This window comes from Conger conger, chromosome 1 (assembly GCF_963514075.1).
Source record: "Conger conger chromosome 1, fConCon1.1, whole genome shotgun sequence".
In the NCBI taxonomy this organism is placed as follows: Eukaryota; Metazoa; Chordata; class Actinopteri; order Anguilliformes; family Congridae; genus Conger; species Conger conger.
In genome coordinates this window covers 96262420-96273455 of record NC_083760.1, presented here as the reverse complement: position 1 = coordinate 96273455, position 11036 = coordinate 96262420, and the positions used below count along the sequence as shown (strand labels likewise).

At 53.1% G+C, this 11036-nt stretch overlaps 1 protein-coding gene across 4 annotated transcripts in view; it reads right to left on the bottom strand.

Moving 5' to 3' along the window:
• LOC133121714 (microtubule-actin cross-linking factor 1, isoforms 6/7-like) overlaps nt 1-10202 on the bottom strand; it is a 30759-nt gene extending 20557 nt beyond the window's left edge. For all 4 annotated transcript variants that reach the window (XM_061231115.1, XM_061231143.1, XM_061231124.1 and 1 more), the window contains exons 1-2: nt 9448-10202; nt 5211-6208 (exon numbers count right to left, since the gene is read on the bottom strand). In XM_061231115.1, the coding sequence (XP_061087099.1) occupies nt 5211-6208; nt 9448-10186 (1737 nt within the window). In that variant the 5' untranslated portion in view covers nt 10187-10202. The remainder of the gene's footprint in view (nt 1-5210; nt 6209-9447) is intronic.
• Nucleotides 10203-11036: the final 834 nt, after the last annotated feature.

Here is an 11036-nt window from a genome sequence, read left to right as displayed (position 1 = left end):
GATTATACTGGCACTTATATATATGGTATTGTTGCACTTGGGGTATTCTAGCTGCCAACTGTGGTCCCTGTGTTCGATTTGCACTTCGTTGTACGTCGCTCTGGATAAGAGCGTCTGCTAAATGCTTTGTAATGTAATGTAATGTAATGTCAGTGAGGCCCAAACTGCAGACTGTGATGCAGGGCGTGGCACCCAGGGAGGGGGGGTTTCACCCTGCAGGACCCTCCCCACCTCGCTGCTCAACACTGAGGGGGGGAGGGGTATTTCAGCACATTAATTACTCCATCCAGAGAACAGGCAGTTACTGTCTCACTGTATGACTCACCAGCCAGAACCGCCTACACACACACACACACACACACACGCATACACACTGACACACACACACACACACACACACAAACACGCACGCACACACACACACACACACACACACACACACGCATACACACTCACACACACACACACACACACACACACAAACACGCACGCACACACACACACACACACACACACGTGCGCACACACACGCGCATACACTCACACACACACATACACACACACACACACATACACACACACACACACACGCACACATACACACACACACACACACGCACACATACACACACACACTCACATACACAGACATATACATACACACTCACACACACACACACAAACACACACACACACATATACACACTCACGCACACATACACGCACACACACGCACGCACACCCACATAGACTCACTCACTCACTCACTCACTCACTCACTCATTTCATTTCCATCCATCCATCCATTATCTGAACCCGCTTATCCTGATCAGGGTCGCAGGGGGGCTGGAGCCTATCCCAGCATACATTGGGCGAAAGGCAGGAATACACCCTGGACAGGTCGCCAGTCCATTGCAGGGCACACACACCATTCACTCACACACTCATACCTACGGGCAATTTAGACTCTCCAATCAGCCTAACGTGCATGTCTTTGGACTGTGGGAGGAAACCGGAGTAACCGGAGGAAACCCACGCAAACACGGGGAGAACATGCACACTCCGCACAGAGAGGCCCCGGCCGACGGGGATTCGAACCCAGGACCTCCTTGCTGTGAGGCGGCAGTGCTACCCACTGCACCATCCGTGCCGCCTCATTTCATTTCTGTTTCTGAAAAAATAAGCTTTTCCGGTCAGTCCAATACATCTAATGGCACAAAATAAAACAATACCCATGAGCCTCATCGGCCATTACTATGGAGAATATGCCAGTCAGAACTGGACCAGTCTATCTGGCGAATCCCTGTATAAGCGCAGACTGTGAGAGATGCATGATGCACACTGAGTCAGGAGAGAGTGTTAGTGGGACAGCAGTGTGTCTCTGGGGAAGGGGGGGGGGGGGCTGTGGATTGGAGTGTAATTGCTTGGTGTTTAACTGGCACATTATCTGCCTAATTACACGCCCCCTCCCCATCCCCCTCCCTCACCTCCCCTGGGTGCCCCCAGTCCCTGGCCCAATTCAGACTGAACTAGTTACTCTCACCAAAAATAGACAGAGGCTCCTTCTGCCACTTCAAACTCACTGCCCCAACACTCACTCTCTCTCAAACTCACTGCCCCAACACTCACTCTCTCTCTCTCAAACTCATTGCCCCAACACTCTCTCTCTCTCAAACTCACTGCCCCAACACTCACTCTCTCTCAAACTCCCTGCCCCAACACTCACTCTCTCTCTCAAACTCACTGCCCCAACACTCACTCTCTCTCAAACTCACTGCCCCAACACTCACTCTCTCTCAAACTCCCTGCCCCAACACTCACTCTCTCTCTCAAACTCACTGTCCCCAACACTCACTCTCTCTCAAACTCACTGCCCCCAACACTCACTCTCTCTCTCTCTCTCTCTCAAACTCACTGCCCCCAACACTCACTCTCTCTCTCTCTCTCTCTCAAACTCCCTGCCCCAACACTCACTCACTCTCTCTCTCTCTCTCAAACTCCCTGCCCCAACACTCACTCTCTCTCTCAAACTCACTGCCCCAACACTCACTCACTCTCTCTCTCTCTCTCAAACTCCCTGCCCCAACACTCACTCTCTCTCAAACTCACTGCCCCCAACACTCACTCTCTCTCAAACTCACTGCCCCAACACTCACTCTCTCTCTCTCTCAAACTCACTGCCCCAACACTCACTCTCTCTCTCAAACTCCCTGCCCCAACACTCACTCTCTCTCTCAAACTCACTGCCCCCAACACTCACTCACTCTCAAACTCACTGCCCCAACACTCACTCTCTCTCAAACTCACTGCCCCAACACTCACTCACTCTCTCTCTCTCAAACTCCCTGCCCCAACACTCACTCTCTCTCTCAAACTCACTGCGCCCAACACTCACTCACTCACTCTCTCTCTCTCAAACTCACTGCCCCAACACTCTCTCTCTCTCTCTCTCTCAAACTCCCTGCCCCAACACTCACTCTCTCTCTCAAACTCACTGCGCCCAACACTCACTCACTCACTCTCTCTCTCTCAAACTCACTGCCCCAACACTCTCTCTCTCTCTTTCAAACTCCCTGCCCCCAACACTCACTCACTCACTCTCTCTCTCTCAAACTCCCTGCCCCAACACTCACTCACTCACTCTCTCTCTCTCAAACTCACTGCCCCAACACTCACTCACTCACTCTCTCTCTCTCTCAAACTCACTGCCCCAACACTCACTCTCTCTCTCAAACTCACTGCCCCAACACTCACTCACTCACTCTTTCAAACTCCCTGCCCCAACACTCACTCTCTCTCTCAAACTCACTGCCCCAACACTCACTCACTCTCTCTCAAACTCACTGCCCCAACACTCTCTCTCTCTCAAACTCACTGCCCCAACACTCTCTCTCTCTCTCAAACTCACTGCCCCAACACTCTCTCTCTCTCTCTCTCTCAAACTCCCTGCCCCAACACTCACTCACTCTCTCAAACTCACTGCCCCAACACTCTCTCTCTCTCTCAAACTCACTGCCCCAACACTCACTCTCTCTCTCTCTCTCAAACTCCCTGCCCCAACACTCACTCACTCTTTCAAACTCCCTGCCCCAACACTCACTCTCTCTCTCAAACTCACTGCCCCAACACTCACTCTCTCTCTCTCTCTCAAACTCACTGCCCCAACACTCACTCACTCTCAAACTCCCTGCCCCAACACTCACTCTCTCTCTCAAACTCACTGCCCCAACACTCACTCTCAAACTCACTGCCCCAACACTCACTCACTCACTCTTTCAAACTCCCTGCCCCAACACTCACTCACTCTTTCAAACTCCCTGCCCCAACACTCACTCTCTCTCTCAAACTCACTGCCCCAACACTCACTCTCTCTCAAACTCACTGCCCCAACACTCTCTCTCTCTCTCAAACTCACTGTGCCCAACACTCACTCACTCTCAAACTCACTGCCCCAACACTCACTCTCACTCTCAAACTCACTGCCCCAACACTCACTCACTCTCAAACTCACTGCCCCAACACTCTCTCTCTCTTTCAAACTCCCTGCCCCCAACACTCACTCTCTCTCTCTCTCTCTCTCTCTCAAACTCCCTGCCCCAACACTCTCTCTCTCTCTCTCTCTCTCTCTCAAACTCACTGCCCCAACACTCACTCACTCTCAAACTCACTGCCCCAACACTCACTCACTCTCAAACTCACTGCCCCAACACTCACTCTCTCTCAAACTCACTGCCCCAACACTCACTCTCTCTCAAACTCACTGCCCCAACACTCACTCTCTCTCTCTCTCTCTCTCAAACTCACTGCCCCAACACTCACTCTCTCTCAAACTCACTACCCCAACACTCACTCTCTCTCTCTCTCTCTCTCTCAAACTCCCTGCCCCAACACTCACTCTCTCTCTCTCTCTCTCTCTCAAACTCACTGCCCCAACACTCACTCACTCTCAAACTCACTGCCCCCAACACTCACTCTCTCTCTCAAACTCACTGCCCCAACACTCACTCTCTCTCAAACTCACTGCCCCAACACTCACTCTCTCTCTCAAACTCACTGCCCCCAACACTCACTCTCTCTCTCTCTCTCTCTCAAACTCACTGCCCCAACACTCACTCTCTCTCAAACTCACTACCCCAACACTCACTCACTCTCTCTCTCTCTCAAACTCACTACCCCAACACTCACTCTCTCTCTCAAACTCACTGCCCCAACACTCACTCACTCACTCACTCTCTCCCTCTCAAACTCCCTGCCCCAACACTCACTCTCTCTCAAACTCACTACCCCAACACTCACTCACTCTCTCTCTCTCTCAAACTCACTGCCCCAACACTCACTCTCTCTCAAACTCACTACCCCAACACTCACTCACTCTCTCTCTCTCTCAAACTCACTACCCCAACACTCACTCTCTCTCTCAAACTCACTACCCCAACACTCACTCTCTCTCAAACTCACTGCCCCAACACTCACTCACTCACTCACTCTCTCCCTCTCAAACTCCCTGCCCCAACACTCACTCGCTCTCAAACTCACTGTGCCCAACACTCACTCTCACACAAAGGATGTGCTCATGTTTCCTTGCTCAAGAAATCTTTTGGAACCTCCTAGCACCTAGCTTCTACTTACTTGAAGGAATATTTAATGGACTGAAATGTCCTTAAAGATTGCAGACCTCGATCAATGTCAGGGCAAGGAAAGGAGCTGAAAAATAAGTGATTGGAGTCCCTGCAAACTGACTGGAGGAACGCACTGCATTCTCAGAAGACGGAGACAGATGGAGATTGGCACAAGAAAGAGAGAGTGGCAGAGATAGAGGTAGAGAGAGGGAGAGAGAGTGAAGGAAAATGAGAGGAAGTGAGAAAAGGAGGGAGTGTGGGAGAGGGAGAGATAGAGAGAGGGAGGGAGAGAGGGAGATCTGCAAGACAGAGGGACGGGGTGTGAATTGTTGGTACAGGCAGGCTGCAGGCATCCTGGATGGTTTATGGAGTTCTTCAGCTATTAAGTAGGTCATGAAGTATTTCATTTACATGTGAGGGGAAGGCTGGCACCAGATGGAGGTACAAAGATAGACAGAGGGGCATTGTGGGTACCATTAGTGTGCATAGCTGAAGATGGGACAGTGTGATTGGTTAGAGTGAACGCAGGGGGAGGGTAGGTGGGTATTGATGGGAAATGGCGGACAGGAAGAGGCAGATCGCACGCTGTACCTCTCCTGCAGTCTCTGCGACCCCCTCCTCACATGGCACGGGTAAACCTAGCTCCGCCTCTTCCTGTTCAGGTGTACCCCCGACGTCCGGCCCTCCTGGCCCTGAAATTCCTTGCTCTGATTGGCCCTCGCAGATCAGATCCTGCTCCAATTGGTCCTCACAGACCAGGTCCTGCCCCAATTGGTCCCCACAGATCTGATCCTGCTCTGATTGGCTCTCGGAGATCAGACCCTGTACCAATTGGCGCTCACAGATCAGACTCTCCTCCGATTGGTCCTCATATATCAGGCCTTGTTCCGATTGGCCCACGCAGATCAGACTCCTCTTGGATTGGTCTTCGGAGATCAGTCCACTCTCTGACTGGTCGTCACAGAACAGCCCCCGCAGGACACCAGGCTCTAGCTCCTCCCACTGGTCCCAGAGAGGCGGGGTTGGGTCGGGTTCTGATTTGGACGCGTCCGAGTCGCTGTCGGCTGTGGTGGACCCCGGGGCGAAGTCCACGCCGGACTGGGCAGCGTCCGAGTCCGAGTCCTGGGAGTTGGGCCCGGAGCTGCCGCTGCCCGCCAGCGTGTGGCGCTCTGGAGCGGCCAGGTACACAAAGCCGTCGCTGGACAGGAAGTCACCCTCCTCAGCACGGGGCCGGGGCTGCAGCAGGGCGGGAGACGGGCTCTTCTCCTGGGGGGGGGCAGCGGGGGGGAAGGTGGGCAGGGCGGAGACCGCCAGGTACACGAAGCTGTCCGTCACCACGAAGGCGTCGGCATCCTGGCTGTCCAGCCCCGAGCCACGCCCCTCGGGCTTGCAGGGTGACAGGGGGGGGGGCGAGTCTGTGTGGGAGGGGGGGGACTCCGCCCTGGTAACCATGGGAACGCCCTGTGTCTCCTCGGCAGGGGGCTGGGGGTCAGAGGTCGTGTTCTGGATCTCCTTACCCTCCCCCGTTTCATCTTCCTCCTCTCGACCCCTCCCACCTCCGGCTGGTATATCCTCACTGGCGCCCCCTTCTGTTTAAACAAGGACACACAGTCTCTGGTCCATGAGGTGCTTCACATCTAAGAAAACATTACATTAAATATAAGCACTGCTCTTACTTCCTATTGCCGCACGCATCCGATTCAAGGCCCTAGTGTTGGCATTTCAGGCTGCTAAGGGGACTGCCCCACCTTACATACAATCCTTAATCACTCCCTACTCCCCAGCTAGACCACTCCGGTCTGCCAGCTCTGGTCGCCGTATGGTTCCCTCACCAAGAGCATCTGGCGTTCGAGCTGCATGTTCACGCCTGTTTTCCGTTCTGGTTCCTCCCCATATTTTGACGCAGACTAAAAGTTATAGTATAGGTATAGGTATAGGTAGATATTAGTCTTTTCTAACTATACCTTAGTCCTCCCTCCTGATTCCCCCCCCCTTCCGATATCCCTCTTGTCTAACCCAAAAAAAGAAAAGGCACTTATGATTACTGTCTTTTTGTTTAGAACAACCCTTCATGCATATTTTACTAGTTACGGATTTGATGCTTTAACCTGTGGAAGAACCTATGCACTTATAAGTCACTTTGGATTAAAAGCATCTGCCAAATGACTAAAATATAAATGTAAAATGTTAAGTGAGAAAATTATATCAAATGTTCATATTCCTGCAAGGCTTTTCTCTATTCTTAGCTGATCCGCTGCTGTACAGAATGAAATGGTGGAGTTCAGCTCGGGATCACAAACAGCTGTGTAATTGTGCTGTGCCACCGCGACCAGCCACATGCCCAATCACGAGCACTGGGCTTCAAATAGACACACAGACACACACACACACACACACAGACACACACACACACACACACACACACACACAGACACACACACACACACACACACACACACACACAGACACACCTCAAGAGCTTTCACACACAGCTTATAGTACTTTTACAATCAACAGTTTAATCACTTAGCAGATTATTTCAGTAAAAGCGTCTTGCAAAAGTGCATTTCACACAGCAAACAAACATCATCACAGATAGCGATAGACACTTGCAGTCTGTAACACTTGTTAAGAGAGTCTTTTCTAACCCTAACCCTAACCCTAACCCCATCACACAAGAGCAACACCAAGATGCTGTGAAAGACCTGTGAGATAAAGGGCTGTATTGTTCAATGAAAACTTACCATTTAATTTGAAAAGATTAGATTTAGTTGTTTGAAGAGGACAGCCTGTGACTCTGGCGACCTGCTAAAAATGACCCCCTCAAGACAAAAAACTATTGGCCCCCCAAAAAAATAAAACTAACAGTGCCCACAAAGCCAAAAACTAACATCCCCCACAAGCACAAAAACGTATGGCCCCAACAAGACCAAAAACTAACAGCCCCCACAAGACCAAAAAACGAACAGCCCCCACAAAGCCAAAAATGTATGGCACCTGCAAGACCAAAAACAATCAGCCCCCACCAAACCAAAAACTAACAGCCACAAAAAAGCAAAATATTATCAGCCCCCACAATGGCAAAAACTAACAGCCACCTCAAAACAAAAGAATGGCCCCCACAAACCCAAACAGCTCCTACAAACCCAAAACCTAACATCCCCCACAAAGCCAGAAATCATTGGCCCTGTCACAACAAATTCTATCCCCCTTACAAAACTTATCCTCTCCGGGGTCACGTTTCCGGTTCCGTCTCTGCAATGACGTTAATCATATTTGTTTACTGCTGTGTGTAATAGGCTCTGCATCGGCAAGCTAGCGATGCTTTTGTGAATATGTAGTGCTTCACATGTAACATCTCGATTATTTATATACATTGAACCACGATATAGGCCACATCTAGCTAGCAAGATAGAAAGATCCCTTGCTAGCTAGGAATAAAAACAGGTATGGCTTATCTTACTAGTTATCGAGCAATCTATCCGTCTGGCTGTCTCGCTAGCTAGGGAGCTAACTAAAATATATCTACCTATGTCATGCTTATCTAGTTCTCTACATATATTTATTGGTTTGCTGTACGTTTCACTAACTAGCTAGCAGTAGTGACATTAGTCCACCGAGAGATGAGCTCTAGCTATCTCTATCGCTATCTTAAACTGTAGGGAAATTGGCAATTTATATGTTTCGCTAACTTGCATACACCGGACTAAATACATGTTTATTGACGGAGTAATGACTAAGCATATGCCGTTCACAAAAAGACACGGTAGCCAGTTGACGCTACCGTACGCATCAGGGGAATGTATCCGGAAACCGGAAACGTGACCCCAGAGGGGATAAGTTTTGAGGGGAACGTAACCGGAAACCGGACCCCGGAGGGGATAGGTTTTAACTTATCCCCTCCGGGGTCCGGTTTTCGGTTACGTTCCCCTCATGCGTAAGTTAGCGTCATGAGTTAGCGTCAAGTCGATAGCGTGGTTGCCAAACATGATCTGTTGGTTGCTATGATGCGATCTATAAGATACATTCCCCTGATGCGTACGGTAGCGTCAACTGGCTAGCGTGTCTTTTTGTGAACGGCATACGCTTAGTCATTACTCTGTCAATAAACATTTATTTAGTCCGGTGTATGTAAGTTAGCGAAACGTATAAATTGCCAATTTCCCTACATATCCCCTCCGGGGTCACGTTTCCGGTTCCGTCTCTGCAATGACGTCAATCCTATTTGTTTACCGCTGTGTGTAATACGCTCTGCATCGGCAAGCTAGCGATGCTTTTGTGAATATGTAGTGCTTCACGTGTAACACCTCGATTATTTATATACATTGAACCGCGATATAGGCTACATCTAGCTAGCTAGATAGAAAGACCCATTGCTAGCTAGGAATAAAAAACAGCTATGGCTTATCTTCCTAGTTATCGAGCGATCTATCCGCCTGGCTGTCTCGCTAGCTAGATATTTTTTATTTTGCGAGCTAGGGAGCTAACTTAAATATATCTACGTATATTTATTGCCAAATGGTTTGCTGTACGTTTCACTAACTAGCTAGTGGTACTGATATTAGTCCACCGAGAGATGAGCACTAGTTAATGACTAAGCGTATGCCGTTCACAAAAAGACACGCTAGCCAGTTGACGCTACTGTACGCGTGAGGGGAATGTATCCGGAAACCGGAAACGTGACCTCGGAGGGGATAAGTTTTGTAAGGGGGATAGAATTTGTTGTGACAGCCCCAAAAGCCAAAAACGCACAGCTTGCAGGAAAATTTCTAGGTCTGAAATTCTAATATTTGAGTTAATCAATCTGACAAATCAGAGTGTGGCTCACCATGTACGGGGTCAGGGCGTGGCTCCTCGGGGGAGGGAGAGGAATGCCGAATCTCCAGCCAGACTCCGCCCATATGGGCGTCCTTCCTCCCCTCCTCCTCCTCCCGGTCCAGTGAGGCGGCGCTCCCAAGGTCGGAGTCGTATTCCCGGCGCTCCGTGTCGGAGCGTCCGCTCTGGTCCGGCCCGGACATCTGCACTCCGCTGGACTCCGACTCCCGCGTGTGCTCCGACCCCGCCTCACGCCCCGCCAGGGGGGGCGAGGCCCCGGCCAGGGAGCCGTGCGCAGAGCCGGGGGGGGAGGGGGGTGAGTCCGGGCTCCCAAAGCCCAGCGGGGGGGGCAGGATGGGCCAGGGGCCTAAGGAGCCCATGCCCCGGGGCCCCCAGCCTTGCTCCTCGCAGTCCTGCCACAGCAAGTCCACCTTCTGCAGGACCTGCTCCCAGCCCTCCTCCTGATCTTCCTCTCCCTCCCTCCCCCCCATCCCCCCCTCCGCAGGCCAGCCCGGCAAGGCCCTGCCCTCAATCACACTCTCCAGAGCCCTGCCCTCCAGAACCACGCCCTCTTGGGCCACGCCTTCCATGGCCCCGCCCTCCTGCCCCAGGGCCAGGGAGGTGGGCGTGTGCAGAAGCCGCACAGACTCCTCCTCCAGCTCGCTGTGTTCGGCCAGCAGGGGTGGCAGCGGCGGCAGGATGGGCAGCTTGTGCAGGACCCCGCCCTGACTCACAGTCCTCCGCCTTCCCATGAGCCTGCGGGGCCAGGTGCAGGTGGTGGGGGCGGGCTGGGGTTCGGGGGGGATGGGGGAGAGGGAGGCGGGAAGCAGGGGGGCGGTGTCTTGGTCCTGGTCCAGGATGTGTGGGTCTCGCTCGCACCCGGGGTCAGACATCCGCCCCCTCGGGCGGCCACGCCCAAACTGGGGGGGCTTCTGCCTGGGCGGGACGGGGAGGGGCGGGGGGATGAGGGGCGGGAGCGGGGGCGGGAGGGGGGGCGGGGGCGGGGGTGTGGGGTGCACCAGGGACAGTGGTGCTGGTTTCTCGGCGGTTTCTCCCGGAGAGACCTCCAGCTGTGCGAAGGTCTTCAGCGTGCGCCTCTCCCGCTTGTCGCTGCCCTGGCTCCGCCTCCTGGTTGCCGCGGCAAAGCCGCTGGGGGCGGAGCCTGTGGAGGAGACGCTGGGCGAGACAGACCCGCCCCCCCCCGCCCCCGTCTGAGCCTCAGCCGTCAGCTTCAGTGAATCAAAGATCACCCTCTCGTCCAGCCGCTTGGGGCCCCCGCCCGCGGCCCCCCCGGCCCCTGCGGCCCCCCCAGGGGTCCCGTTGCTGGACAGCGTGTCGTCTCCGGGCGCGGGGCCCTGGTCGATGTGCTCGTTGATGCGCATGGTGTCGTAGATGGAGCGCTGTGGCACGTAGCAGTCCTCCATGAAGCCCTCGGGCTGCACGCCCCGGCCCAGGCAGCGCGGCCTCTTCCTCAGGCAGTCCGGCCGGCTCAGAGGCTTCCCCATGGCCCTGCTCCTAACAAACGCCCTGCTGCTCCTAACAAACGCCCTGCTGCTCCTAACGCACCGCCCTGCTGCTCCTAATGTACGCCCTGCTGCTCCT